General features: G+C 41.6%; 1 protein-coding gene across 7 annotated transcripts in view; it reads left to right on the top strand.

Annotated features, from left to right (window-relative positions):
- Positions 1-23,986, top strand: part of UBTF (upstream binding transcription factor) — a 74,594-nt gene that overhangs the window by 16,231 nt on the left and 34,377 nt on the right. For 4 of the 7 annotated variants that reach the window (XM_020799254.3, XM_020799246.3, XM_020799248.3 and 1 more), the window contains exons 5-10: positions 4,415-4,570; positions 6,060-6,124; positions 6,864-6,984; positions 8,598-8,708; positions 9,004-9,137; positions 21,926-22,067. In XM_020799254.3, coding sequence (XP_020654913.2) covers positions 4,415-4,570; positions 6,060-6,124; positions 6,864-6,984; positions 8,598-8,708; positions 9,004-9,137; positions 21,926-22,067 — 729 coding nt within the window. The remainder of the gene's footprint in view (positions 1-4,414; positions 4,571-6,059; positions 6,125-6,863; positions 6,985-8,597; positions 8,709-9,003; positions 9,138-21,925; positions 22,068-23,986) is intronic. The other 3 variants (XM_078377827.1, XM_020799253.3, XM_078377826.1) reach the window with 1 other exon arrangement.

The following is a 23,986-nucleotide window of genomic DNA, read 5'->3' as shown; positions in this document are numbered from 1 at the left end:
GTGCTGCAGTTCACAGAAGACTGTACTAAATAAGTTTAAATAACACAAAATCCTTCTGAAAGATATTACAATTTCTTCTTCATCATCAGAATCCTATTACAGTGGTGCCCAGCTGGACAAATACCCCGCTAGACGTCGAATCCGCTTAACGTTGAAGTTTTTGTGATCGCAAAACGATGTTTAGACGGGGAAATTTCGCTTAATGTTGATCGGTTCCCTGCTTCGGGAACCGATTTTTCGCTTTACGACGATCAGCAAACAGCTCGTCGTTGGGTTTCAAAATGGCAGCCAGTTGTAGAAAATGGCTCCCCGCTGTGTTGGGGACGGATTCCTCACATTACAGGCGCCAGAAAACGGCTGCCATATGGAGGATCTTCGTTGGACGAGCAGGTATTTCGCCCATTAGAACGCATTGAACAGTTTTCAGTGTGTTTCAATGGGTTTTTTTTTTGCTTGACAACGTTTTCGTTGTACAGTGATTTCACTGGAACGAATTAACGTCGTCAAGCAAGGCACTACTGTAGTTGTGCCTGCTGGCATAATGCAGTTGGTGTGAATCTTCCAAGAAAATTGCCTCACATGGTTAGCACAGTCATTTTATGTTGAGCACCAAGTTACATGATTCATTACAAAAACATAAGTGGTTGTACCAATTTTTTCACTTGTGGCAATCTGTAATAAAGATGTGCATTAGTTGTATTGTGCCTGTGTGAAAACTCACTAGGATTTTGGTCATTGAAGACATCTTCAAAAAATGTAAGATTCACAGCAATAATAAATTCATTAGGGTTAAAAACAACAGAAGCAATGATAATATAATAATAAAGCTTCTGGTTATTTACTTTATCCTTTTAGTTTTCCCAACTCTTTCTTTCGTTAGGGTGGTATCGAACCAAACTCCCAGGTAACCTTCCTGAAGTCCGAGAAAGATGAAAGTGGAACTTGTTGTTTTTCTAGCAGGCCCAATAAGATATTTAATATCAGAGTTTAGGAAAGTTCCCTTTCGGGCTGCAGTTCCCAGAATCCACCAGCTACTACGGGAGCTGTAGCACTGGATGAAATCTTTTTGTTTAGTAAGTCACAGCCAGAGTAGGCCCATTTGAATCAATAGAATGTAGGAAGTAATTGACTCTAAATCCTCACTGATTCAAGTGGGCCTGTTGTTGTTTAGTCATGCCTTTGTGACCCCATGGACCAGAGCACACCAGGCTCTCCTGTCTTCCACTGCCTCCCAGAGTATGGTCAAATTCATGTTGGCAGCTTTGGTGACACTGTCCAACCATCTTGTCATCTGTCGTCCCCTTCTCCTCTTGTGCTCACACTTTCCCAATATCAGAGTCTTTTCCAGGGAGTCTTCTCTTCTCATGAGGTGGCCAAAGGATTGGAGCCTCAGCTTCAGGATCTGTCCTTCCAGTGAGCACTCAGGGTTGATTTCCTTTAGAATTGATAGGTTAGTTCTCCTTGCAGTCCAGGGGATTCTCAAGAGCCTCCTCCAGCACCACAATTCAAAAGCATCAATTCTTCGGCGGTCAGCTTTCTTTATGGTCCAGCTCTCACTTACGTACATCACTACAGGGAAAACCATAGCCTTGACTGTGTGGACTTTTGTTGGCAAGGTGATGTCTCTGCTTTTTAGGATGCTGTCAAGGTTTGTGATCGCTTTCCTCCCAAGAAGCAGGCGTCTTTTAATTTCGTGGCTGCTGTCACCATCTGCAGTGATCACAGAGCCCAAGAAAATAAAATCTGTCACTGCCTCCATATCTTCCCCTTCTATTTCCCAGGAGGTGATGGGACCAGTGGCCATGATCTTAGTTTTTTTGATGTTGAGTTTCAGGCCATTTTTTGCACTCTCCTCTTTCACCCTCATTACAAGGTTCTTTAATTCCTCCTCACTTTCCACCATCAGAGTGGTATCATCTGCATATTGGAGGCTGTTGATCTTTCTTCCGGCAATCTTAATTCCATTTTGGGATTCCTCCAGTCCAGCCTTCCGCATGATGTATTCTGCATATAAGTTAAATAAGCTGGGGGACAATATACAGCCTTGTTGTACTCCTTTCCCAATTTTGAACCAATCAGTTGTTCCATATCCAGTTCTAACTGTTGCTTCCTGTCCCACGTATAGGTTGCTCAGGAGATAGATAAGGTGGTGAGGCACGCCCATTTCTTTAAGGACTTGCCATAGTTTGCTGTGGTCCACACAGTCAAAGGCTTTTGCATAGTCAATGAAGCAAAAGTAGATGTTTTTCTGGAACTCTCTGGCTTTCTCTATAATCCTACTCTAGTGCAACTTACTATGCTAAGCAAAAGAATTTCAGCCATTGACATGGTTACTCTGTTGTAGCAAAGACAACAATCTGTGGTGCTTTAAATGCTAGCATTATGTTACTAACAGTTTTACTACTGAACTTGTCAATTTGTAAATCTGTAAGATCCTATCAAACAGTTGATGGCTTTTCTCATTGGCTAATAATGCTGAAATGTTTATTTCTCACAAAAAAAATTGACTAAAACATATTTTGTTTTGTATCTTGGTGTCTGTAAGGGCTGAAGACTTATTTTTTAAAAAGAAAGAAGCGAAAGCTTGTATCCAGGCTTGAATACTGATAAAATAAATGAGGCTGGCAGGGTGTGTGACTAGAACTAGGTTGAATTTTTCAAATCTGTGTTGATGATATGAGATGAAACTGGGATTCCAAGTCTAATTGAAGTTTGTAGGTTAAAATTTTAAACATATGAAGGCACCTGATGTTGGGTAAGACTAGTTGTCTATGTAGTCTACTCCACCCGCTAGGCGTATGTCGTCTTTTGGGCAGACATCTTTCTCCGATTGTTTAAACTAGAGGTGTCAGGTCATGAACCTCAGACTTGCTGCATGCATATTATGTGCCCAGTCACTGAGCTATGGCTCCTTTCCTTGAAATTATGAAAGTAGTAATAAACAAGGGTTTGGTCCGCAAGCCAAGTGAAGGTGTCTTTAGCCTAATGGCATAGAATTAAACGTGCACCATCTTGTTTTTCAAAATTATTAACCTACATCAAGTTAGGAACAACCGGTTTAAAATATGAACATGAAAAAGAAGAATAGCAGTAGTGAAAGGGTTTGCTAATCGTGCAAGCCTGTGCATGCGTACCTTGAGTAAGTCCCTTTGACTTCAGTGGAATTTGCTTCCACATAGAATTTAAAATTATTATTATTATTATTATTGGCCTTTCCATCATAAGAATTCCTGTGTCCATTCACAGTTGCTGTCACACACACTCTTGGTTCATGCTTCTGGTCTTCTAAAAAGTTGGTTGTGATGAACCTAATTCATTAACTTGCTTATTTTAGCTTGTATAGAGGGGCTGCCTATACACCCTATGGTTGGGCTAGCATTGTGGGCAGAAGAAGCCAAAAACTGTTCAAATAATTCACAGCAAAGAGTGTACTACCTCCACTGTAGGCAGCCGTGTGGGATTAGTCTACTGCAGAAGGTTTCAACTACATCATTAATGGATGGATAATTTGTTAAATCAGAATTTCTAAGTAGTGCCAAAATTAATTATGTCGAATTTATTAATAATATCAACACTAAATTTAAAATACTTTTTGTTGAAACACCAGTGTCATTGATATATTTATGCTTGTTGCTTGATTTGTTATTATTTTCACTCATTTTAAATGATTTTTCTTAAGGTTAGCACATTAGCAAATATATTAAGACATCAATTAATGAATTGATCTCTATTACATTTTCTAATTTTTAAAATGTCAGTTAACTGGTTAAAGATTTGATGTTAGAGCATCTACTTCCAAAGCTCTGATTAGGATATACAGTGGTGCCTCGCTTAATGGGCGCTCCATTTAGCGACGAAACTGCATAGCGATGAAGATTTTGCGATCGCATTGCGATGTTTTAAATGCGGTTTTTTCGCTTTGCGATGATCGGGTCCCTGTTTCGCTTACTGATCATCGCAAAGCGATGATTTTTTAACATCGGCAGCTCCAAAATGGCCGCCGGGTAAAAAAAAATGGTCGCCCGCTGTGTTTAGGGACGGATTCCTCGCTTAAGAGGCACCGAAAATGACCGCCCCTATGGAGGATCTTCGCTTTAAGGTCAGTTTTTTGCCCATAGGAATGCATTAAACATGTTTTAATGCGTTTCTATGGGCTTTTTAAAATCGCATAGCGACGAAATCGCTTAGTAGCGATTTTTGCTGCACGGATTAACGACGCTATGCGAGGCACCACTGTACAGGTTCGGCTGAGCTAGCTTTTATCCAGAGCAAATCTGATTTAAAAAATAATAATAACCCTCAATTTAAAATCTAATTTAAAGGACAGTAAGAGATTTTGCACTCTTCTGGGAGATGGGTTGAGACTGAAAATAAATGTTCCTTTTGTTCGGCCTTATCCCCATTTCTTTCTCAGAAACATCCTGATTTTCCCAAGAAGCCTTTGACCCCCTACTTCCGTTTTTTCATGGAGAAGCGAGCAAAGTATGCAAAGCTGCATCCAGAAATGAGCAACTTGGATCTTACCAAGATACTTTCTAAAAAGTATAAGGAACTCCCAGAAAAGAAAAAGGTGAGCAATGCATATGGGAGGTGCCATAGAAGCATTTGTAGGATTCCATAAATTTACTCTCACACTGTGAAAGAAAAGCCACCGTTCCTTTCCTTGTTGGAGAACATGGTGCAGTTTCTTTCCCTTTTTCTCTGGGTTTCTGCAGATAGGGTCTACAAAGTATAGATAGCATTTGTCTTCTGAGAATACTTCATGTAAGGGAATATATCCTTTCCCTTCCCTTTCCGTGAGTTTTCTCTATTGAGATGTTAATAAGCAAGGCAACATTATGAATCCCAGACAGGTGCCTTGTATGATCAGAGATTTGAGCTTGGAGATGTGCAGCATTATTTCTGAATAGACAATAGTTCTGATTTTAGTGGTAATCCTGACATTAAAAACAAAGCAGAAACACACTTGTATTTATGTTAAGTACATCCTAATTTAGAGCCCTGACTCATTTACTGGGGGAAAGGCACATTTCTCTCTATTTGGGGAGGTTGCTATCCAGGAATAAGTTAACTTTCATTGCCACCTAGGCTAGGTGGGGATCATGTTTGTTTTCTAAAATTTTAAATGACATCTTGTTCTTTCTTTTGGATCAGTTTTCCTAGCAGATACTGTATTTGATTGTTGAGAAGGGGAAAGACAGACTTCTGCAGCAGTGATGGGTGTTTGCCTATAGACATGTGTGTATCCATGCATACATACACACCACTCATCTCAAATCTCATAGGAGGCAAACATTCCTAATGAGCTGATAAATTAAAATTCATTTATATAGGAAGGCTCAAGAGAAGGAGTGCTCAAGATGTTATGGCTGAAAAGTGGTTCAGTATTTATAGGGATCATCTTTGCTCAGAACGTAGGAAGATGCCTTATTCTGAATCAGTCTGCCAGTCTGTGTAGCCTAGTATTTTAAATATAACTGGCAGGAGCACTTTCTCTGATGTCAGGCAGACAGGATTCCTTCCTAGTCTTACCTTAAAGAGCCTTGTGGCGCAGTGGTTAAACCGCTGTACTGCAGCTAAAACTGTGCTCACGACCTGGGGTTCAAATCCCAGGTAGCCGGCTCAAGGTTGACTCAGTCTTCTATCCTTCCGAGGTCAGTAAAATGAGTACCCAGCTCGCTGGGGGGGGCAATGTGTAGCCTGCATAATTAAATTGTAAACCTCCCAGAGAGTGCTTGAAGCACCATGGGGCGGTATATAAGCAGCACGCTTTTTGCTTTGCTTTTAAGTTCTCGATATGTCCTAGTGTTCTTCCATCCATCCCATTAGGCCTGATATAGTCTAATATCATTTCAGAGCATCATGGCACCTATAGAGTGTTAGGGTAATTCTTATATACCAGCCTTTGTGGGCATCTACCTTTGAGATTTGTTCTCAGTGATAATCAAAGGGAAACCACTGTGGAGTATTAGTGAGGGAATAGTCTGCAAGAAAACACTATTAATTTCTTCATCATCATCATCATCCAGGTTAAACCAATCATTTTATATTTCTTTCAGATGAAGTATATCCAGGACTTCCAGCGAGAGAAACAAGATTTCGAGCGAAATTTAGCAAGATTTAGGTAAGAATCCACAGAGCTACAGCTTGGAAATCTGGCAGTTGTGATTGTGGATGTCACTTCTACATATATATCAAATGTTACATGAATTCTACTAGGAAAAAGTAGTTTGGTTTTCCTCATAATGGGGCAGAAAGGAAAGGACGAGTAGTACCTGAAGGATCCTTGTCTAAAAAGTAGCATGTCTTACAAACACAACAAACCAGGTTAGTATATTTTGGTTATGGAATGGTAGCATATTTATAAGTGAATATATTTCCAAGCAAGTAAATAATTTGCCTCAGCCATCTGCAGCAGGATTTCACAACCTTGAATTGCGAATTGAATCTGGTAAACGATAGTTTCCATCACCCAGTCAGCAAACCGGAGATCGGAAACGATACAAATTATTTGTGAATAGTGTTTGAAAGAAACTGATGATTAGCATCCTGTTTTCAGAAGTCACAGTGAGGTAATTCCAGGCTAAGCAGAGAACAAGGCTTGAAAGAAGAAGCCTTATGTATCATATGGTATATGTGTTGCCTCTCAGCACAGTCTTAGATTTTTGATCAAGTGTCATATTCAGCCCAAAGTATTTTATGCCTCTGATTTAATCTACCTGACCTTTTGTGAGAGGCTGTGATTGGAAAGTTTATGGGGTTTTACAGAGAGGTCAGTATGAGTGCTTCTTTAAATTCATATAATTCTGTTATTGCTTCTGCTCTAATAACCTATTGTCTTTTGTAACTCTTGCCCTGTGAAGGGAAGACCACCCCGACCTCATTCAAAATGCCAAGAAATCTGATATCCCAGAAAAGCCCAAGACCCCTCAACAGCTCTGGTATACCCATGAGAAGAAGATCTATCTGAAAGTGCGCCCTGATGTAAGTAGTTCTCACACGGTGGGTGAACAGAGTATAGATATAAAGGGAGGACAAGGGAAGGAGAGAGAATGCTGGTAGTATTGGGGAAGAGGCAGGAAAAGAATGGGAAGCAGACTGCAGCTTCTGTGTGCATTCGGTCTAGATTCTGCCATTGGAATGTATGTCCAAGTTGGGGAACATTTGGTTTCTCAAAAGTTCTGGATTTTGGCCCCCTTTTACCTTTGGTCATGATGGCTGGAGGCTTCTTGGTATCATCTAGAGAGTCTACATTTCTCACCCTGGCATATATTGTACACATGATTTATTCCACTGTTTAGGGAACAGTTTACAGTTTGGGCAGAAGTGGGTGGTTAAGACTTTCCTAGATTGTACTTTTTGAACTCCTGGTGGGGGATGATGCATTTGAGTTTATCACTCTTCCCCATCGTTTTGCTATATAAATAATTAGAATATCAGAAAGAAACGCTAATCCTAGCCTCTTTGCCATGCCATTTTCCTATATTCATAGATGTATTTTTAAGGGGCCTGGCATTCAGATATATGCACTTCATTTTCTGAAATTTGAAAGTGATGCAATCCAGAAGCTTTGCTGCTTTATTTTGCTGAATATGTATGTAAACTCACTCAAGGAATGCTGGCGGAGGGTCAGGGAAGAGCTACTAATATTAATAGAAAAATAAAGAATTGCCTTTCTGATTGAAAAGATTAAGAAGCTGAGGATTTCTCACCTTACAGTCAGCTGAAGGGAGAAACTTGCAGGTTCACGGAACCATGGGACTGGAAAACAGAAAAACAAAATGCAAGTTTTATTCGCTCTCTGAACAAAAAGAGAGTAACCATTGTCCATTGAAGTATTAAAGCAAGGAACTTTCTGCCATGAGATGTAGAGGATGGCCACATACAGAAATATCTTTAGGAAAAAAAATTATGAACAGTTCTGTAAAGAATGTGGGTAGTTATGACACTGAGGTTCTGGAGAACAGAGTCAAATAGTCTCCAGTAATTAGCTGTCTAGGGATAAAAGAGGTAGCCAAGCCCATGTTGTACTGCTCATGGTGTTCTAGGAGGGCCCTGTTGAAGAAAGTTGTAGCTAGAACTGATCAGCTGTTAGTCTGATTCAGATAAACTCTGGATCTTAGTGTTCATATGTCATACTTGTGTGCGGTTCAGTTTACTTCTGCAAGATTTGCTTCCTTTTTTAGATTTTCAAAATAGTTTGATCCTTTTGGTCAAAAAGGAGGGGACAGAATAAAGACAAGACCATAAGATCCTCATAAACATCGCTATGAGAGTTAGGAACATAATTTACATTTCAAACCAATCTTAATATTTTTAAGATGTCACCTTGGGTGTAAGATTCTCCACTTAACATAGGGAATCAGAGAACGTTAGACCAAGCACATCCCATATAGGAACTTTTGGATTTCCTATGTATTGAGGTATTTTTCTCCCTTTGAAGAAACTAGAGAGAAACATTTTTTAAACACTTGCTTTTCTAAAAGTTTAGCATAGCTCACTGCCATACCACTAGGGTGGGCAGTGTTCCCCCTTCCCCTTCCTATTTTTTCTTTTTGCCTAATTTTTTATTTCCCCTCCCCACATGGGTTTTTCAGGCCACCACGAAGGAAGTGAAGGAGGCGTTGGGCAAGCAATGGTCTCAGCTCTCGGACAAAAAAAGGCTGAAATGGATTCATAAGGCTCTGGAGCAGCGGAAGGAGTATGAGGTAGGGAACACTCAACAGTTCCCATCCATCTTCTCCCCTCTGTGCTCAGCCCGGCCTTGTCGCGGCTGTTGAAACCCAGCCGCGCTCCGAGAGCCGACTTGGGGGTGTCATTCCCTCTTCTTGAGCCTGAAGGGAGTTGCAAAGCAACTCTGCTAAGTGCTGTCCAAATTGATTAGGGTCACACAAGCGGGATCTTTCTGCCCAAGTCACAACCCTAGAGCCTAGGGAGAGTTTTGTCCCACACTCCATGTCTCCCTCTGTCATGGTAACCACCCTGTATGTTTGTTGTTCACAGGAAATGATGCGGGATTATATACAGAAGCACCCTGAGATGAACATTGAGGAAGGGGCCCCTCCCCGTTCTACTCTAACAAAAGCAGAGAGACAGCTAAAAGACAAGTTTGATGGGCGACCCACCAAACCCCCTCCGTAAGTTAATGGAGTACTTGGAGACAGGGTGCTGTGATTGGAAGAGTTTCACTTAATGGATCATGGAGTATTTCGTGGGGAACTGTATGCTAGTCAAAATATATGTGAATGGAAGAGTAGCATGTGCCACTTTTATTCACCCTGTGTGTAATCAGCGTGGCAAAGTGGTAATGGTATTGGACTCTAAAAAAGAGAGGCATGAAGCTCATTAGCTGACCTTGGGTCATTGCCTGCAAACCTGTTGTACTTCACAGGGCTCTTGTAAGGGTAACATGGGAGGGTCATGCTTTTTTATTTAAGAGCAGAATACTAATATCTTTAGAGTCAGAGTGTAGCTTCTTCTTGTGTTCATGGTTGCCTCACTAAAAGAAATGTATCTTAGTTTTGGCAACTTAATGTGTGGAAACTGATGCCAAGAGAGCATGGTGCGCCTTTGAGTCCTGTCCCCTCCCAGGACCTTCCTTTCAACCTGCCCCTTCTGATTCACCAAAGTACCACAAAATGTTTAATAAATACTGTACCCTTTTCCTCCTTCTCCTCTCCCATTCTTATCTATAGTCCCACTGTTGGGACATGTTATCAGAAGTTGCATTCATCGCACCTCAGAATCAGTTGACGGGCTGTACTCATATTAAATCTGGTGCCTCTGAATTCTTGGTTAGTGGAGCCAACAGGAAAAGATCTCAAATTGTCTAAGTAAACATGCAACCTCTGGTTTTGAAGGGAAGGAAGTAGTCTTTGATACTGGCTCTGCTATCACAGGGAGAGTAGGGGATTAATGGTTTCTCCTGAGCAACATCAGGAATAATAAGGCATTGTTCCTGATGTTACTCAGGAGATACCATTAATCCCCTACTCTCCCTGTGATAGCAGAGCCAATATCAAAGACTACTTCCTTCCTTCTATTTGTTTTTCCCTTTTCCTTGCTTTCTTCCTTCACTCCTAGCACCTTCCTCTTTGTCAAGAATTAGCCAGACAAGAACTTGGGGGGCTGACAATCAGACTGCTTCTTTTCATGAGGCTTGCCTTGCTGCTGCTCCGCCAACTGACCACTTTGCACTCACCTGATCCATGGCAAGTCCCCTGCTGCTGCATCTGCAGCTTCCTTCAGGGATCCTGCTTTTGATGTTCTGGGACTTCTTCCCCAGTTTATTCAGATGCAGCACTATCAGTCTTTTTGGGGGGACAGGGGAAGGGAACAGAGCCCCCTTGTCTCCCAGAGAACTTTCTTATGGGAAGCACAGCACACCAGGTTCTCTCAGCATTCCCTCAAGATTCTTCGCTGACAATCATAAGCATGCACCACTCCGTGGTCTCCGTGAACCGCACACATGTGTGTTTCTGCACCTGCACAAAACTACTCTTACCATTTTAGATTTAAAAAGAGAGCCATTAGAATAGTCCCTCCTTTTACTACACATGATCGCCCTTCAGTTCTCTTTAGCTACCACTGAGGAAACTTCTAGGATGGTTGCTAGAGCTTCTTTTTGTTATTCTTCTTGAAAACCCACCTGTTGCCATCTTCATCGTCTTTCTTACCTCCCTCCTCTCCATGAGTCTCCCTTAGGGAAAAGAGAGAGAGAGAGAGAACTTTGTTAGTTAGTCCCTCAAATCTTCTTGCTTGAGGCTTTACCACATCCTTTCCTCTTCAGGCCTACCCTCCCTTGTTTTTCTTAGTATTCTGTGGCCCCGATAGCCCCTTGAAGAAATGTGTGGTTTGCAGCAATAAAATTCCCCTCACCAAGAATCATTCTTAGTGTTTATGGTACCTCAGTAAGGGGCACGAAACCCAATCCTCCCTAGACTGCCACAGTTTACAAAGGTGGCAGTTGTGAAGGTGTTAGTCACACACGGACAGTCTGGTTTAAAATTCCATCTCTGGTAAAGGTCCCTACAAGGCAGTTGGTTTGTCATCTCACCAAACCCCTTCAGTTCCAGATATGGCATCTAAACAGTTTTGACTGGGTACTACTTTCCTTTGAGACATTCTCCTAACGCGAAGCCCATACCTCTGTTTTCAATTCAGTATTTTTAGCTAGCATAACTGGCAACTAATCCACAACAACGTCAAAGGGGTCAAACCCCCTTCAACAAAAGCATTTGTAACAAACTGTATCCTTTCCCCAAGTCTTCTAAGGAAGGGAGGCTTCTCCATGTTCTTCTGGGAAGTAAGTGTAGGTTGAGGGTGGGGCAGCCTCGAACACAAACTGCCACAACAAGGGTGTTGAGCCCATTTCCCCTCCTGCTCCTTTCTCGCTCATCTCCTCCCAACTCTTGTCCGTCATCTCTCAGTGAAGAGAGATGGCTGTCTCCATTGCTCTATCCTTCCTGAAGCTTGGGAGTTTCTTTCCCCTCTCTTGTCACCTTTTCTCCTGGCTTTTTCTGTCCCCCACTCCCAGTAAGAGATTTTGCATGGGGGGGCTGATGTTTCCTTTGTCTTCCTGCCTCTTCTCTTGGCACCTTTAGTTTCACCCAGACCAGGGGTCTTCCTTTATCACCCACTCCCACCCTTCAGGTAGCTCTGATTGAAGGGGGTCTCCTTTTACTGTCACTTCTTTCTCAGCCTCCCCAGGGAAATACTCTTTTAGTCTTTCTCTTCTATGGATTTTTTTTCTTCGCTTTCGTCACTTGCTGCCTGCTTTTTCTGCCATTCTTCCTCTTTCCAACCCTTTAATCTCCTTGTTCCTACCCAAGCCCTCACCTTTCAGCTGTTGTTTCTTTCCCGGGCTTTTCTTCTCTTCCATACTGTCAGGTGTAGAGGATAATTTCTATCCTGAGCTCACTATCACCTCAGGTTTATCTGCCCTGGGTGGGGATTCTATCCACATATTCTCTATAGCTATCTCTATAGGCAAACTAATGGTTTAAAAGTCTATTTCAAAGGGGGCTGTACCTTCAACATTGTGAGCTTCATTGATGTCTACAGTGGTGGCCCGCTTGACGACAATAATGCATTCCAGCAAAATCGCTGTACAGCAAAATCATCGTCAAGCAAAAAAAACCCATTGGAATGCATTGAAAACCAGTCAGTGCGTTCCAGTGGGGGAAATACCTCATCGTCCAGTGAAGATCCTCCATAGGGTGGCCATTTTTTATCCCTGTCCTGTGAAGAATCGGTCCAGAAAACAGCAGGGAGCCATTTTGCGAACTGCCAATCAGCTGTTTTTAATTGTTGTCAAGCGAAAAAATGGTTCCCGAATCAGGGACCAAATCATCGTTAAACAAAAATCGCCCATTGGAACCATTATTTTGCGATCGCAAAAAAGGCATCGTAAAGCGATTTCGTCATCAAGCGGGGTCATCATCAAGCGGGGCACCACTGTAATCTGGAAAAGAGGAAGAAGCTTTTTGACATTTACCTGGCTTCTGCCAAAATATCAAAACAGAAGCATATGGTTAGATTAAACAAAGGGCAATCTAAAGATAAGTCTGACACTTCTGAGGTCTTTGAGCAACCACTAGATAATATTGCCCAGCCCTTGAGCATGGAACAAGAGAACTTGGTGTGCCTTGACTCATCATCTGAGGAGGAAATATCCAGAGTTCATGCTTTGTATCCAACCTTCAGTCAATCTCCAGATTGGAGTCATTCCCTTCAACACTCTCTGCAAATGTTTCCTCCTTTGTAAGATCAACCCATCGAAGGTTGGGAATGTCCTTCCAAGCAAAATGGGTCTTCATCACACTCTGCCTCTGTGATGTGAAAGAGAACCCGTCAGCATCATAAGAGCTCCTGCAAAATGCACCAGAAGCATGAGCAACCCCTATTGGAATTGAGAGGCCCGCAATCATACTACTTCAGTGCAGCACCCCAATTTTACTAGGGCCCTAGCCTGGTCCTGAATGACTTTGTTCACTGCCATTCTTTGGGATTGTATAAGAAGCTCACCAGTTCTTATAGGAAGATGCCCTGGTACTCCCCGTTACTTTTTTGTTCGGAAGCTTGGCTTCAAAATCCTGAAGCTTGGAGCATTACCACAGCTGATCAGCTAAATCGAAGAACACTGACTTGAACATAGAGTCATCAGGAGATAAGTGCTAGTTACCACCCCAGAATTGAATATGGGTGACATCAATCCCCCATCACCATCTGACAATTTCTGCTCTTTCTTTGACTGATTTTCGCTCTTACTTATACTTGATTTTTCAGTTAGCAAAGTCTCTAAATCTAAAAATACAGAGACCACTGATCCCCCACTCCAGTTCATATTGGTGTGTTACCATCTCTCCTTCATCTAGTCAAAGAGTCCTGGAACAAGCCAACCACTTCTCTGCCCAAATCCCAATGAGTTGAAAATCTATATAGAATATACAACAAAGAGGCTGCTTTTCTCCTTAAGCACCTACAACCCAATTCAGTTATCATGGAGGCCTCTCAAAGTAGAACATGAGGACACCACAATGTTCCACCCCATAATAGAGAGGGCTGTAAAATGGACTACCTGGGCAGAAGAATGTATTCCACCACTTCATTAGGTATTCACATTGCAAATTATCAGGGTGTCAAGGGAGCGCACCAGCACTTCCTGGGGGAGAGAAGACAATGACTTGACCTCCTCGCTGAAGATAAGAGAGCCTTGGGACATATGTTCCAGCAGGAGACCATGGGCCTGGCTGTTGAATAAATGTGTTGCATATTGTGCCATTGAGTGTGCTGCAGAACACCTGTCTGTGGCAGTGACGCTTTGTTGTTATGCCTGTCTTCATTCAGCAAGCCTGACTGAGGATAGGTAAAGGTTCCCCTTGACATTTAGTCCAGTCGTGTCCAACTCTAGGTATAGAGCCAGCGTTTCCCTGTAGACAGTTTCCGTGGTCATGTGGCCAGCGTTACCTTCCCACCGTGGTGGTACTTATTTATCTACTCGCATTTACGTGCTTTCGCACTGCTAGGTTGGCAGGAGCTGGGACAAGCGACGGGAGCTCACTCTGTCGTGTAGATTCGATCTTAGGACTGCTGGTCTTCTGACCCTGCAGCACAGAGGCTTCTGCTGTTTAACCCACAGTGCCACCACATCCCTGACTGAGGATACAGATCCATTATAGAGGACTCTCTTCAATGGGGAAGGTCTGTTTAATCAAAAAAACAGATGGCATCGTGGATAATCTCCATAAAAAGAGAAATACAGCCAAGAGAATGGACTTCTACCCTCAGCAACAACAACAGCGATACAGCTCTTTCTGGAGGAGATCACACTCCTACTCTTCCTCTAGACGTCAGTTAAAATGGCAGAGATCTCCCCATTCTTCCTTGACCTCACAGTATTATTCACAGAAATTACAGTGCCAAATATACAAGCCTTCTACGTAACCAAACAACACAACAACAAAAAAAAATCAAAACAGCCTTTAACTTCCTCTTGATCAAGGTCCTTAGCACTTTGATCCCTCTTGAAGAAGATACAACACTGATTTCGTGCAATTCTTACCAACCTGCCACACCATTACCAACAAAAAATAGGTTTTGACTGTCATTGAAAAGCCATAGAATTTATCTCTCCCTGCTAGCAAGTGTTTTCAGACCTACCATCTTAGATATTGCAAGGAGAGATTCTGTCACTCCTGTGAGAAGGTGCCATCCATCACTAGATGCCCTCCTCAGTGGATTATACCCTGTTATTTTGTGGTTCTGAAGAAAGATGGAGATCTGAGACACACTGGGCTTGAGGGATATAAATTCTTACATATATACCAAGAAATTCAGGTGATCCTGGAAATGTATTACTGCTTCTCAGGAAGGCAAACTGGTTTTCTGTCATAGGTTTAAAGCAAAGCAAAGTATGCTGCTTATATACCGCCCCATAGTGCTTCAAGCACTCTCTGGGCGGTTCACAAGTTAATTATGCAGGCTACACATTGCCCCCCCCCCCAGCAAGCTGGGTACTCATTTTACTGACCTCGGAAGGATAGAAGGCTGAGTCAAGCTTGAGCCGGCTACCTGGGATTGAACCCCAGGCCGTGAGCACAGTTTTGGCTGCAGTACAACAGTTTAACCACTGTACCACGAGGCTCATTTAAAAGACACCCACTTCATAATACTTAATAATTACCATTTCCTGTGCTTTGTACAGAGTGAGTTGGAGCTATTAGCAGTATTCAGATATCTTAAAGCCTTCAAGCCCCTGATTATGGGTATGGTAGTACATGTAGCCAGCAACACCATGTACTACATCAGTGGTTTCCAACCTTGGGTAACCCAGCTGTTCTTGGACTCCAATTCTCACAAATGTTCACCACCAGCTGTGCTGGCTGGGGTTTCTGGGAGTTGCAGTCCAAGAACACCTTTGTAAACCAAGGTTGGGAACCACTGCACTATATAAACAAACAAGGCTGAACACACTCCGTGCCCCTCTTTAGGAGTGGTGTTTTGTCACATTTTTCCAATACCTGTTCATGTGGCTGGAGAATACAACCAATTTATCAAATAATCTGAGCAGGTGGGCAGCCCAGGACCATAAATGGGAGCTAACCCAAGACCTGTTTGACAAACTGCGATAGATGGGGTCAACCAGTGGTGGACCTTTTTGCTGCAAAAGGGAACAAGAAATGCCAAAAAATACTGCTTCCAAGTGAGCCAAGGCTATGGTTCCACCAAGACCTCTGTAAAGCACCAGCAAAAAAGATAAAATGCAATTCTCTAACACTGATGAAAATCATGAATGAATCTAGAAAGCCTTCCACTAGGAAGAGCTATGAATACAAATGGCACAAGTTCTCCTCCTTCATCTCTTTGATATGTTAAAAACCTTTCACCTTCTTTATACACTGTACTCCACTTTTTATTACATTTTAGATAGATGGGTCTCTTACATTCTTCTATTAAAGTCTTCTTGTCTGCCCTTATATCAAAACAGCTTACTGGTTCTGCTGCATCACAGTATTTTAAGACTCCAGTTCTTTAGGAAAAAAAGTACCTCCAGGGCCTGCAGAATGCTTTTCCAGACATTAGGAAACCAGTGGTCATTCTCCCTGGTTCTCAGACACCTAATGAAGCCACCTTTTGAACTGATGACCATGTCAGACCTCAGGCTGCTTACATATAAAAGAGTTTTCTTGTTCGCTGTTACATCAGCATGTTAAGGAAGCAAATTATGCTCCCTCCAGAATGATCCACCTTTTCTACAGTTGTACAAAGATAAGGTTACTCTAATTCTGGACTTGTCTTCCTTGCCCAAGGTGGTTTTGGACCTCCATCTCAATCAGCCTCAAGTGCTTCTGACCTTTTTTTCCATTTCCGTTTTCAGATTGGCAGGAGGGCACTTCAAACATTGGATGTCCTTCAGGCCTGTGTGTTCTACAGAACTAGGACTAAACTAAAAATAACAGACTATTTGTTAGTTATCACTGATCCCACTGAGAGAAAGCATGAGGCTGTTCTGGCATCTGTGGCAGCTGTAGCATCCATCCTGTGGAGCTTCCCTTGGAAACCCAGGACCTAAGTGAAGGGCTGAGTGAGCTGGCAAAGGCAATTAAGTTCTTTGCCAACCTGTGATGGTGGCCTGTCAGGGGCCCTGGCATAAGCCCTAGGTAGGCCAGAGGTCTGCAGTGCCTCTTACCACCACTTCTTGTGTTTGGGTACTGTCTCTTAGTTGAGTCTAAGGATTAGAAAAAAATATCTTCCCTTGGCCCCTAAGAATTAAGACAGAAATATCAAGCATTGGGCATGCATTTGCCCAAGAGCATGAGTCCTTACAGTCTTTTTGACACTTCTGGAAACTCACTGGCTCTGTCCAGCAAATGTCTGAGAGGTTATGCCTCAGTTATGCCCTCATGTTCCTTTCAGTTCTGAGTAAGAAAGTTATTGTGATGGAGGCCTACTGTCACATAACAATTAGGCTCTCCTCTAGGTGGTTTCTTCATTTCTCTCATGTGTTCCACCAGTTTCGATACAAGATCTTACCCTCCATCTGTCCTTAGCTTCCAGGATATTTCAAGAGTGCTAGCAGCTCTGGGTGGCTCCCCAGGATCACTGAGGGTGTATACTTATCTGTACCTGCACAATCTTTAGATAGTGACCAGGATGAAGGCAAATATCTATGGTCACCACAGTCTCCTGTCTGGTATGGAACTGATCCACTATCAACAAAAGAAAGAGCTTCCTTTTGGCCGGTATCTTGGGATCCTGATCAACATAGAAAAGAAAGAGGCTTTTCCTCTTGCAGGAGTATCACCTTAATCTTATATCCTTGAACCACCATAAGGGAATGGATCCCTCATGAGACTGTTGAAGCTCTTTGGGGTAATGATCTCAGCATTTAACTCAGTGCCTTGTGCTTCTTTCCGCTCCCGCTACCTTCAGTGGATGGTACTTGTCACAAAAGGTCACTACCACTCAGTAGATTTATCTCACTTTAATAGTGCTGGCCTTGGTTCTGCAATTTTTGCGAAATGGGAGAACAATTATCATCTGTCAGAGAGAGGTTCTCCAAGGGAGTTCATGCAGGTCCAGGTTGCCATGGATGACCGTTGGGGGCCCACAGTTTTAGCTGCTGTGCAGGGCCTCTGAAGTGAAAGGAGTATTAAGATAATCATCTGGTTCAAAGTTAGGCTGTCTCACTTGGCATTTCCAGTTTACCAGTATAATTTCAAGACAGGATCTGTTTCTGTGCACAAACATGACTGTATGCGATCATAGATCCATGAAGTTTAAAGACTGTCTGCTATTTGTTTCTCCTGATCTATCCCTCATCTTCACGCTGGTGAATAAGGTGTTGTTCCTGGTAGAGGACAGATTGGGGCAGTGACACTGGTGGTCCTGTACTTTCTGGGCCATCCGCTAAGAAGACAGTGTGGTCCACATCCTACAGATGGGCTATTTTTTCTGGGTCCCTGACCATAGTGTGGAGGAGGTACACTGAAACCTTGATACAAGAGCCAGTTCTGAACTCAATTTCCGAAAGATGGCCTGCTGAACAGGGGTAGCAGTTTAGTTTTATGTTAATTTTATTGAATACAAGTATGTAGAAAAAACTGTAGAAACTACGTAGAGATTGAAGTTTCACCAAGTGTTTTCAGGTACTTGCAGCTGGTTGATTAAGATTCCATCAGCCATTTTCATTCTGTGGAGAAAATGGTAAAAAAGGGTGAGAGGGTCTAAGCTCCATGGGAGCTGCAAGGAATTAGGGATGTGGTAATGTTTTGAAAGATACCCTATGCAGAATATTATGAGCAGAAACTACTCTACCCAAATCCTTACAGCTTTAACAGAGCTCAGCCCTGCCTACCCATTTCCCCAGTCTTCTCCATAGGACAAAATGGCTGCTAGTCTCAGTTAGCCAGTTATAAATGCTTGGAAACACCTGTCAGGACTTTGATGTCTTTAATCAAGGGCAACCCAGAATTCTAGCTGAGGGAATTCCTGCTGAATTCTGGAGGCTGAAATAAAAAAAATAAAAAAAATGAGGAACCCATACTTATCCTATTCCTCTCACCTGGAAGAAATCTCATTGAACAGAGACTTTTGAGGTGATGGTGTAAAAGGATTAGACTACAAGTACTTCTTGAAATTAGTTTCTTAAATATTAATTTATGATATCATTAGAGTAGATTAAACAGATTAAATGCATTTTTTTACACTAGTGTATAATTGGCTGTTTTTCAGTAATTTTAAATTATATCATATACATGAGAAGATTTTATCGGTGTTACTCATTTTTAAATGTTAATGAATGTATTCTTTTTTACCAATGTAATCTTAATGCATTAATGCACAACACTAACATTTCATAGCTCTGCAAGATTTATTTAACCTTTATACAGCAAGATGAGAGGTTGTAGTCAAATTTTGTTGCAAATTTCAGTGAAGAGATTTTCATGCTAGGCACTGTGTAATATTGTCACCTGAGAAACATTAAACAAAATGTTCAAGTTTAACTACTAACAGATGTCAGACCTCTGAAAGTAAGTTGTTCTGACAGATCTGTTACTTTTTTCCTGTGAAGTATTTATTTGTTGTGATATAATTGCTTCTCTTTATTATTGATAAATTAGGGTGCCCATGAGCAGAAGTTATATACAGTGGGTTCGGCTTATTTAGAGGTGAAGGACTGTGGAATTTCCTGTTGGTTAAAATACAAAGGATGTAAACAGGTTCCTGATAAACTACACTGATATACTTATAAATCCTCACTAAGCCGCCTTTGGTCCTTCTGAGGAGAAAAGTGGGGTAAAAATATTTAAATAAATAAATAAATAATAAATTTGAATTTTAGTAGGGTCAGGAAGTAATCCAAACTAGTGCGCCTTTTTTTACAATCATGATATATAAGTATTAGTTGTCATCTCTTTTGTCAGAATTCACTGGTTAGAGCAAGGAAGAACCCGCCATGGGCTGCACCACGCTCAAAAATATTGCCAGAAAAAGGAAATGCACAGCCAAAGCTGTAGGGAGTGCTACTGCCAATTTTGATTTGAGGGAGTTGTTGCAGGTCTTGGGGATAGCTCAGTTCCCTGTTTCTCCTAGAGGTCTGCAGAAGTGGAAGTAACCATTTGTTTTGCTTCGTTTTTCAAACATAATTTTTATGCTCACTGGCTTCAACCCCTTGTTAGAATATTATAGGAAATAATCTTTGTGTACAAATAGAGGCATTTCAGCACTAGCCATTGGGTTTGTTCTTGGATTTTTGCCAAAATGTATAGGTCCAAGGATCCTGACAGTAACATGCAGTGAACTTCCATTTCTGGGTAGAACTGAGCAAGCAGTCGACCTCGTTTTGTACAACAACAAATCTTTGACTGAATCTTTGTCTGGCCTTTCAGTAAACATGATAAAACATCTTTACAAGCTAGATTAGATTCAAATTGCATTTAAAACAATACCATAAAAGCTAAATTACTAAATGGAGATTGCAAACGATAAGGCATTGTCAGGAGCAAGATGAAAGTAAAGATTTTTTAAGTTGAATTTTTAAAAAAAAATCATCTGGCACTCAAAAGAGATCAGGATACATGCTGAAAAAACAGGTCAAAAGTGGGGCACTGTAGTGTCAAGGATTATCTAACTACTTGCCACCTGCCTCTGTGGCTAGTGAGATAAAGCGGAGGGAACGGCTGCATCCGCTGGTGGCAAAAGTACAAATGGGAGACTGAATCTGAAGATGTATAAAAATATTGGCAATGCAGATTTTTTTTCTTATCTAAATAGCTCAGGCTTGACATGTTTGGGCAGTGGCCTTCTTCAGGAGCTAAGCATAAAATAAAAATATGTATTAATTTAGAAACAGCTGGCTTGGGACAGTTTCTTATCTGCACAGTTAACAATATAAAATATTAGTAAATATGCACATAAAATCAATAAACTCCTAGTACAGCTTAATGACAGCATATAAGATACATACCAAGCTTTTAGAACTTTTGCTTCTTGTTTGAGCTATACCAGCTCCGACACTGATCCAAAGTGCAAATACAGAAGGGATGGTATCTACTTATTCTCAGGGGGCAGACAAGTTAAGGACAGTGAGATAATCAGCAAGGCAGTTGGGGTTGTTCTTTAGTAAGGGCATGAAATCTATTTCTTCATTTAGGGGCTAAAGTGTTCAGTCTCAATATTTAATCAATTTTCCTCCTCAGTAAGGAACTCTCATACTTAACAGGAGCCATATCCACGACCCAGAGTATTAAATGTCTTATTGTGTGATTAAATTCTGTGAAGTGGCTGACAAGAGGATTACCCAGTCTTCTATTTCTTAAATTATTCAGATGTTCTTCTATCCGTGGCTGGTGAGATCACTAGTGCATCAGTCACAATTTGTTGCTCTGCAAATCTTGGCAGAATTGCTGTACTATCTCGTTAGTTTCAGTTATCTCATACTTAACTGGATGGGAAACATAACGTTCATAAAGCCTAATTCTTATCCTCCCCACTTTCCCCTGCTTTAAACTGAGGTTAGGGTTCTATGTGAATAAACTTCATAAAAATCCTACAAGCTAATTCCAAGCTGTTTTGTTCTTATCCGTCCCTAGAGGGGAGTTTGAGTTTAATGCATGCATGTTTAAAATTCCAAAAAACTCTGAATGAGAGGATCCAAACAACTGCATCTTGTGACCCAGACCAAGTGGGGAAACATGTTAAAATGCTTTGGGCTACGGTTGAAAATAATCCTTTCCTTGTCAACTGGCAAAGCTTCTATAAAGTAGAAAAGCCAATCCCTCATTTTTCCATGACAGAATAAGTAAAATAGAGAAGGCTCTCAACTGGTCAGATTACCTCCTTGTACATTTTTTAAAAAAATCAAGCCAAATGAGATTTAGAACTCAAAATTAAAAGGAAAAAGAATAGTGTGGGAATATGATGCAAGTACCAAGTGTTGCAATGGGTGGGCAACACAGATGCATTCCTGCCCCACTCATTTTGCTGGTGACTTGGCACAGAAGAGGTGAAAAACAGTTTTTACTTTAGAGCAACGTGCAGTAGGAGTGCACATTTTATTTTTAAGCCAAGGTGTGATGTGCAAGGCATGATTCCCTATAAAAACAAGGTGTCTGTTTTCCATACACCTCTCATTTAAATACTACTGTATTTCTAAAATTCAGAGGTTGGGTGAGACCTTCAGAGGATTCAAATGTGCCAGTGTGACCCTCCTGCCTGGAAGCTGCCCGCTTTTGCTTTAAATATGCACTTGTTTTATTTTAGCCTGAGCTGTTTGTGGCAAGAGTTGATCCGAGTTGGCAATGCTGACCAGGAAGGAATAATAAACACCAGTTATGCATCTGACTGTTGTATTGATGTACTTAAAGTATGCCAAATACTAAACTAGTGGGATGGTGCTACATAAAGAAAATTATTATTTTAGAAATAGTTACTCCCTTTACTGCGCCGAGCTGATGGCGAACATGAAAGATGTCCCAAGCACAGAACGGATGGTACTCTGCAGTCAGCAGTGGAAGCTTCTCTCTCAGAAAGAAAAGGATGCCTACCACAAAAAGTGCGATCAGGTGAGTACAGCCCTCGCATATCTGGGAGGGGGTTGTAAGTGTTGCTTGGGATAAATAGTGGACATGTTCCTGGTTTTGTATATTATTTGGAATTCAATTGTAGACATACAGCTTTGCTGTGATACGACATTAGGTGTGAGATGTGGCAGTATGGTGGTGCCATGTATTGATACGGCTGTCTTCCTCAGAGGCAGCTATCGTGGTTATAGATTTTCCCTCCTTACTTCATAGTTGTTCCTTTCTGCTTCACAGGCAAAGATGTGGCAGTTTATGTTTGTTTGTGGAGGGAGATCCCACCACATTTCGTTTCTGCTTTTGTGCCATGACAGCATGTCTTTTCTTCCTTTCTAAAATTCTGTCTCCTCAGAAAGGCTTAGTTTTCTGCATTCACTTAATTAGGTAGTGGCGGGAAGAGAGTCCCACCAACTTGATTCCTTTGCATTTTACATAGATCACCCATTTATCAAAGTGAATTGTGTCAGTTCATTGGGGTTTGGTGTTGATTGAGCTCATGTGCTTGTCAGTAATGAGTTACTTAAGAAGTGCATTCTCTTCAGCCTTATTTAATTACTACTGAATTAACTGATAGCTGTGTCTTATTTAAAATTCTCCGCCACCCAAGTTTCATTGTTAGACAGACATAAAGGGGAGAACAGGAAATTGCACATAGTGCAATGTTTCCAGTCTGAGTGAGTGAGAAAAAAGCCAAAGGGTTCAATGAAAGGCACCAGTAAAATAAATTGAGTGAGGGCTTTCTAAGGGCTTTGGGCATTGTCTAGGCCTCCCAGTGCCTGGAGACCTCCACCCTCGCACCTTGATCCTGGCAATGGTAGTGGTGGTAATCTAGACATTGGGCCTTATGGCTCTCCTTTATTATTACTGCCAGAAGATCTGGTGGCCATTTTAGGCCTTTTGCAACACTGCTCAGCAGAGGCAAAAGGAAATGGTGCTGGTTTTTTGTCCTTTTCATTGTTTTAACAAGTCTCCATTCCCACACGTCTCAGCCATACCTATTTTACTCACAGTGTCCCTGTCCCCATTATAGATTGCATGTTGCTTCTTCCTGATCTTTGTAGGTAGATTAAGAGGCTTGCTTTTAGTAATGTAAGGTCTCAACGTCAGACAGAATGCAGGTGGGGGAGAGTTCATAATAAACGAAGCATTTCAGAAACATTTCTCCTCTTCCTGACGCCTTGTTCCAAAACGGTGCTGCTTGCTCTGACCCCGTTCTCTAAAGAGCCATTGTCCCCTAGTGGGGTTACTGGCTATCACATACTTGTCTAGCCAGACCAAATGGTTGTACATCTTTTGAACTTGGGAAATACTACATAAAATAAGTGAGAGCAATACTTTTATGATATAAGCTCAAAGCCATAGAATAAGGTGAAAGAGTTGGCCTTGGGAAAAAAATGTAAGGCAATAGCACTACCTTTTCTATTTTGTGCAAGATAAATATGAGGTAATCTTCCATAATTTCTGTATAAAGCAATTGGGGAAATTAAATGTATATTGAGCATATTGTTGAAATATACTGTCTGAACTTCCTTCCATCCAGTACACTTCTGTGAGGAGGGGAAGGGATATTAAGAGTTCCTGTCCTCAAGGTTTTTTTTTTGTAGTATCTTTAACTGCTAATTGTCTGTTTCAAAAACCTTATCCGAACAGCCATAACTCAGAAGCAGAGCAGATCTGACGTTCAGTTCCTGGCATCTCTCGCACTAGGAAAGACATGCCTCAAATCCCGGAGAACCACTTTTGGTCAACAACAAGAGCTAAATGGACCATTGCTTTAATTCTGAAAAAAGTAGTTATTCTATCCATATGATAGTTTAACTATTCCAAGTCTGAATGATCCGTTCCTTTGCCATCCAGTGTATAGAAAGATTTGTTCGTTAATATTTGTTTCTAGGCTGTTTGTA

The sequence above is a fragment of the Pogona vitticeps genome, chromosome 6, assembly GCF_051106095.1.
Source record: "Pogona vitticeps strain Pit_001003342236 chromosome 6, PviZW2.1, whole genome shotgun sequence".
Lineage (NCBI taxonomy): Eukaryota > Metazoa > Chordata > Lepidosauria > Squamata > Agamidae > Pogona > Pogona vitticeps.
This window is presented reverse-complemented; position numbering and strand designations above follow the sequence as displayed.